Source organism: Saccopteryx bilineata, chromosome 7 (assembly GCF_036850765.1).
Source record: "Saccopteryx bilineata isolate mSacBil1 chromosome 7, mSacBil1_pri_phased_curated, whole genome shotgun sequence".
NCBI lineage: Eukaryota > Metazoa > Chordata > Mammalia > Chiroptera > Emballonuridae > Saccopteryx > Saccopteryx bilineata.
The window spans coordinates 56130878-56138112 of NC_089496.1; the positions used below are offsets into that span (position 1 = coordinate 56130878).

Genomic DNA, 7235 nt, shown 5'->3' on the forward strand with positions numbered 1-7235 from the left:
TTTCTAACCCTCATCTGTGGCTTTTAAACTGAGACGGGGACCCCAGGGCACAGCGGAGCAGGGGAGGGTGTGGGTGCGGCCAGTTCTCCAAAGCGGGGCGAGACCCTGCTGGACCTGCGGCCGGGAGACGGAGGCCCTCGGACGGACAGTGGGGGGTCATCCCCTCCCACCCGTTAAAGGAAGCAACTCTGGCCTTCCCAGAGGTCCACGTCGGCAGAGGGCTGGCCGCATCTGTCAGAAACACCCCCTTGCTCTGGGCCACCCCCCACATGGTGTGCTCCGCTCCGTGGCTTGTGTGGTTGGTGGCAGTGGGGGGCACAGCAGAGCAGGACAGCACGGGAGTGGTGGGGGGATGCCTGGTCTCGGACACCAGGAGCACACGCTGTGATAGAGGCAGGCTGCCTGTGCCGCAGGGGACCCCGCGTCAGGACGGGGGGAGGACCGTGAGGAAAAGCAGGCACAGACGTCCCCGTCACAGCACAGAGGTCCCCCAGCCGGGAGAGCAGGGGCTCGTGAGCGAGGGACCCTCTCACGACTGCCAGGGGACACCGTGTCCGAGAGCCGTCACGAAGCAAACAGGGGCTTAACAGGCACGAGAGCGGCCTCTGAATGACCCCGAGACCACCGAGGACGAGGAAGCGTAAGCGGTGGGAACTGGGCGGGGGCGGGGTCTGCCTGAGCGAACGCCACACGCGTCGTGAAGCAGGAGTCAGAGCTGCAAGCTCGCTCACACTCTGGGGACCGAGTCTCGGCCTCCCTGTGCCCAGAAACGTCTCCGGGGACTAAGCGCGGGTAAGGGTGGCTGCTGAGACTGGGGTGGGGGCACGGCTGAGAGCACGGCAGGTAACCCTGTCAGCCGTGGGCCGTGTCCCATTCACGCCCGTGTGAATCCTCCCTAAAACGGGGAAGGTCCTCTCACCCCTGTGATGGACAGGTGCTGACCGCTGCTGGCCGCACAGGAGACGGGCAGTCTCTGCCCACCGAGGATGGCGGCTATGAAAACGGTCTCTCGTCCGGCCGGAACGAGAATTTAGGCAACTTGTTTATTATTTTCGCAGACGACAGATGTCAGGGCACAAATCTACCCCACTGAGTGGCGAACACGGACCCGATCCCTCGCAGACACACGTGCACACGTCAACGCGCACGTGCTGATGCGCCAGCTCGGGGTGGGGGTCTCGGCTTCATTTGTGTGAGTGCGGAAAAGGCTTTTGGGGGTCTAGCTGGTGGCAAGCTTGGTGAGTGAGATGTCCGGGAGAAAAGGGAGCCCCAGGGGCAGAGCTGGGGTCCTGACTCGAGGTCAGGGTCCCCTGCCCTGGGCAGGCCACTGTCCGCCTCCATCAAAGGACAAGCACAGCTTGGAGTGGCCAGAGGGCCTCCGCGGGGGACTGTGACCAGTTTCCACAAGGACACAGTCGGTCTCCCTAACTGCGTTTACTGTACTCGGGTCTGCCGTATGGGCACTGTCTGCCTGGAAACTGACCCGGCTCAGGCCGGCCGGCCAAACCCTGCTCTGACCTCCTAACCCCCACACCTGCAGCACTTCCCGGTGTGGCTGGCAGGACATGCTGGCCTCTGCCCGTGACAGGGTCAGACTGTAACCCTGATGCTGGACACGCCATCTCCCACCACTCAGAGACACGTTGACCTCCGTGAGGTGCTGAACTGATCGATACAGAACACGGGCCGGGACTGGGCGTGTCTTCACCGCGGGAACACGGGCCGGGCCCGGGCGTGTCTTCACCGCGGGAACACGGGCCAGGACTGGGCGTGTCTTCACCGCGGGAACACGGGCCAGGACTGGGCGTGTCTTCACCGCGGGAACACGGGCCGGGACTGGGCGTGTCTTCACCGCGGGAACACGGGCCGGGACTGGGCGTGTCTTCACCGCGGGAACACGGGCCGGGACTGGGCGTGTCTTCACCGCGGGAACACGGGCCGGGCCCGGGCGTGTCTTCACTGCGGGAACACGGGCCGGGACTGGGCGTGTCTTCACCGCGGGAACACGGGCCGGGACTGGGCGTGTCTTCACCGCGGGAACACGGGCTGGGCCCGGGCGTGTCTTCACTGCGGGACCCCGGCTCAGCCTGTCTTTCACGTCTTGTCCGCCGACCCCGCAAGGCGGTGGGTGGGAGCTCGCTCTCCTTGCTTCGCAAGCGTGGCTCGGATCAAGGGCGGATGCCTTCAGCCCCGAGTCCAAAGCTGTTTTCCTTCCCAGAGGCTATTTGAGATGGGGAACAGTTAGAATCCTCTGGTTCCTATTTCACAGGCCTTCTACGTCATTCGCAGAGGTGCCGAGAGCGACCGGGGGCGCCCGGACGTTGGGTGGACTCTGCACAGATGCGGCAGCAGTGCAGTGTCTGCAGAGACCACGGGACCCCAGGTCAGTGGGGCCCGGGCCTGCTCTGCGGCCCAGCGTCCTGCGCTGTCACGAGTGAGCAGAGCCCCCACCTGACAAGGGGGTTCCGCCCCCTCTTCGTCTCCGGCTCCCTTGAGCACCTGTCTGGACGTTTACTGGTCAGGTAAACGGTTGCTGCCCGGGCTGCACTTTTCTCCCGAAAAGCTGTTCCACAGTGGCCGTGACGGCCCGCGTGGAGGCCCCGGCAGCTCGACGTGTTCTAAATGAAAACGCGGAGGACAGACACACCCCGGAGACGCTGGCCACCGAACAGAAGGACGGTCCCTGCGATGGGCCTGGACCGAGGGCACGTCCGTGAGACGCGGAGATGGGGGGGGGTACGCGGTGGCCTCCGAGAGCGGCCTATGAAAACTGCTGCAGCGTCTCCCAGGGGAACAAAACCACTGACTATAACGGACACCATTTAAAGCAGGGGTCCCCAAACTTCTTACACAGGGGGCCAGTTCACTGTCCCTCAGACCGTTGGAGGGCTGGACTATAAAGAAAACTATGAACAAATCCCTATGCACACTGCACATATCTTATAAGTAAAAAAACAAAATGGGAACAAATACAATATTTAAAATAAAGAACAAGTAAATTTAAATCAACAAACTGACCAGTATTTCAATGGGAACTATGCTCCTCTCACTGACCACCAATGAAAGAGGTGCCCCTTCCGGAAGTGCGGTGGGGGCCGGATAAATGGCCTCAGGGGGCCGCATGTGGCCCACGGGCCGTAGTTTGGCCCTGATTTAAAGTGCATGGTTTTCCTTTCCCTTTTCCTGGTCGAGATGCGTGCGTGACTCGGAACATTTCCATCCTTACCTGAGCGTGTTAGGCCTTTAAAAGGGAAGGAGGTGGGGAAAGAGAGAGAAGAGGACGTGCGGAAAGACAGCGCGTTGCAAGCCTGCTGACACTTCCTCCGGTGACCGAGGGGCGCACCCCGGGGGGACTGGGAAGGTGCAGGGGCTCAAACAGGTGACGGTTCTAACGTCAAAGAAGCAAAAGTGGGTGCCGAGGGGTGAGGGCAGTTCCCCACCATGACCACCGGGTGGCGATGTCGGCCCAGAGCAGTTTGGTTGCTGTTCAGGTGGGGACGGCAGTGGGGGGGGGGCAGAGTGACCGTTTGGGCCCATGGGGGAGGGCGGAAGAGAGAGAGGGAAATACTATCCCTGTCGGCTCTATGTTATAGACAGGCAACCCATCGCAACACGGATCATGCATCCTATCAAAGTTCCAGTCTCACGTGTTCCATTTACATGCAGACATTTCCTCTCTACTGAGGTCCTCAGCAGGGAACCTGCTTCGGTCCTGCAAGGTGCTCGAGCCTGTCTACACGGCCTCAGAGGCCAGGAGGCCCGTCTCAGGTTATACGATCTTACCACAAAGGGCACCTGGCTCCTTAACACGTCAGCAACGGGACTGCCCATCTCGGAATGAGTTTGGGTTCCCTGTCCTGGTGCCTCCCTGCTTTACACAATCACGGAGGCAGACAGGCCCGTGTATAGACACTCGTGAACACCACCGATAACAGACATCTCCCTCCCACAGAAATACGTGCCGCGCGAGTGTTTAAAAGTGGCACCTCAGGAACGTGGGCGAGAGAAAGTTCTCGGTCACCTTGTAAGCCGGAAAGGCAGCCCACCGAGGCGGCGAGAGAAGGGGTCTCACGTGGGCATGGACACCGATACCAGCTCCTTTAAGATATCAGAAGAGCTCCTGATAACCAGGAGCTCAGAAACCTGTCTTTCCCCTGCTCCCGGCAGCACCAGGGTCACAGCCTAGGTTATATTATACTTGCTACACTGTTAGCCTGCCTACCCTGTCTTCTGATGCCGCACTGTCCGAGGACTTAACTCAGGCTCTCGACACTGCGGTCCTAAGGGGACCTCCGACCTGCATCACTTCGAATAGTCAGCTGTCTCTACAGCTTTTAAAAAGCACTCTCTATTCCTTACAATACACCGTCAAGGGTGTCGCTCACATGTTCTTAGCATCTCTCGTCTCTCCGTGACTTAAAAAGGAAAGAAGCCATGAACACCTGCTGCTTGGGGTCGGACAGCTCAGATCAGGAGGGGCCCGCCGGGGCGGCGGGTTCTGATGTGCTGCTCAGCCTGGGGGGCCCCCGGCTCCTCTCAGTTCTGAAATGAGCACCTCGGAGCCACCGAAGGGCAGCCTGGGTCCCCCTCCCGTCCTACAAAAATGGGAAACATGGTCTTGAACACAGGCTGGGCTGTTTCCGCTCAAGTAAAAGGGGAGAAGAGGTCAGTAACAAAGCGGTTGACCAGCACGGATACAGTAACGGTTCCACGGATACAGTAATGGTTCCAGGGATACCGCTGTTACCCCCCCCCCCCCCCTTTCTTTTTCCTTACTCGGCTGCCGCTTAGAGTAATGCTCTGTGGCACCTCTGTATAGACGCCTGACGGGTCCCAGTGTCCTTTGCGTGGTTCGGTGAGGTTCCTGATGGTAGCAGCTTAGGGAGCAGGGTGGTCAAGGTTTAATTGATCCCACTAGGTCGAGCATGAGGGAGGGAACGTGATGAGAAAAGCATGCACTCACAGTGTCTGCACCATGGGAACTGAGGATGACATGAACACACACTTCCATTGTTTTTTTTTGTTTTTTTTTAGAAGAAAAGTGTATACTTACGAGAGAAAGCATTGGGAATTATTGCATGAAAATCCCTAAAGCCATCAGCCCCATATGAAACTGCAACAGAGAAGCACAGAGAGAAAGCTGGGTTGTGATACCGTGTAGCAGATGCCGTAAGAGTTCAAAAGAAAGCATTACTTTTGAAAAAAAAAAAAAAAAAGAAAGTGTCATTGCCCCAACACCATGCCTTTGCTCTCCCCACGTGCTGTCTGTCTGTCCTCACGAGCCCCTCAGACAGACAGCGAGAAGTAACAACGAGTCAAGGTCCTGCTCAGAAACAGGACCGCCGTTCCCAGGGGTCCGGGGCTCACGGGATGATGTCACAGGCCACGTTTGGGAGGCGCCTCTGGTGTGGGACGTTTCGGGGTGGGGGGTGTAACCTAAACCGTTAGGAACGCCGAGAGGCCGGACCCGTGCTGACATCCCGAGGGTGGGAGTGGGGGTTGGGGGGTGGGGAGTTGAGAGCTGATACAATGTATCTGAGAACTCCCAACCCCGATGGATGCCGGACCCCTGCTGACATCCCGGGGGTGGGGGTGGGGGGTGGGGGGTGGGGGGTTGAGAGCTGATACAATGTATCTGAGAACTCCCAACCCAGATGGATGCCGGACCCGTCCGAGATGCTGGCCCCTTAGCCGAGCATGTGCTGGATCATCACTCATCTTCCCCAGGGCAGCGCGCTCCTGAACCGGCTGGTCATGCGAGCGAGCGTTCTTCCTTCAGCTTGTGCTTAGAAAGCGTCCCACAGGAGAGTAGATGTGGGCATGCTTCACGCCGAAAGGTGGTGTGTGTGTGTGGGGGGGGGGCTGTAGGATTAGTGATCTCCCCGACTTCAAAAAGAGAGACCAAATTTCTGTGGACATTCCTTATTGGCTGGCCTCCTTAGGATTATCACCACCTCAGCTCATCAAGTTCTTGTTCTGTGCCGTGGGTCAGAGCTTCCCCAGGGGTGCCTGTGTCTTAAGACTCAGCAGCCCCATCTTGTCCCCCCCCCCCCCCCCCGAGACTCTCTCCAGAGCGCCAGCCCAGTGACCATCCGTTAGGGCACAGAAAAGCTGCCACATTCAGCTTGCTGGACAGTCCGCTGAGTCAGCAGAGCACAGAATGCGCTGTCCCGCAGGAAGCAGACCTCTAGAACCTGGCCGAAACCCGGGTTTGCCAGACATATCTGACCACAGACCCTCAACCCCCACCCCGTGAAAAGTTCATTGGAATAGCAGGATACCAGGCAAACACGATCTGGGAGGCACTTCCAAAGCTGCTGCCTGAACTGGCCAGCTTTGTCATTTCCTCACAAACGCTTAATCCTTCTCGCCTCACACTGTTCCCTGGGCGTCCGAATCTAACAGAGAGAGTCGCCGTCACACATCCGGTCACACAGACCTGTCGCCCCGTGGTCTGCCTGGCGCCTACATGCTCGATGGCCGATGGGCGGTCATCGGTGGGGTGCTGACTGCCCGTGGCCTGGGCGATTGGTCATTGTCATGGAGCTCTAACCCTTTACACAACTTCCTGAACCTCCGTGGCTCTCTGTCCTGGACACACAGCCATCTCAGATGACAGGGGGATGCGGGGGGAAGGCAAAGATGTTTTAAGGTAAGTACTTCCCTTTAAAACGAGGACATCACACCGCGTGATATGATTCAAAACGGGTATAAAACCCTCTGACACACAGTCTGCAGGCAGGTTCCAGGGCTTGAGGTGGAAGTCAGGGTCCTCACACATCCCTCCAGCCCCGAGGCCCTGGCTTGTGTGTGATGCTGAGTCTAGAAGGGGTGAGCTCATGGTCACTGCTGGACTGGAGCCGCGGGGTGGGGGTGGGGGTTGGGGGGTGAGGGTTTGAGAGCTGATACAATGTATCTGGGAACTCCCAACCCCGAGAGAAATGCAGACTGGGGGTGGGTCCCGGGCAGTCCAAGCGTAAACCTTGAACTATGTACCCAATGTTGTCTGGACGCTTCCAGGGGGCCCAGGACCATTGACCACGACCGACGGGTGTCAAACGCTTCTGTTAGATGCCGAGTGCGAACCCTCTTCAAGAGAGTCGGTTTGTTTGCCTAGTGTCATTCCAATTAACTCTGAAGTTTTTGTCCTTAATACTCGAGTCTCTAAAAATTACAACAAAAAAGTCTAAGAAACAAAACATAGCTGTAGCTACCGAGCCCGTCTACCGTCCCGG

The 7235-nt window shown here is 58.5% G+C and overlaps 1 protein-coding gene across 5 annotated transcripts in view; it reads right to left on the reverse strand.

Moving 5' to 3' along the window:
- The window catches only part of IKZF1 (IKAROS family zinc finger 1), a 107230-nt gene that overhangs the window by 36820 nt on the left and 63175 nt on the right, over nt 1-7235 (reverse strand). Inside the window, exon 4 of one of the 5 annotated variants that reach the window (XM_066238636.1) lies at nt 5054-5113. The exons of the other annotated variants lie outside the window; for them this stretch is intronic. Coding sequence (XP_066094733.1) covers nt 5054-5113 — 60 coding nt within the window. The remainder of the gene's footprint in view (nt 1-5053; nt 5114-7235) is intronic. 5 annotated transcript variants of the gene reach the window in all.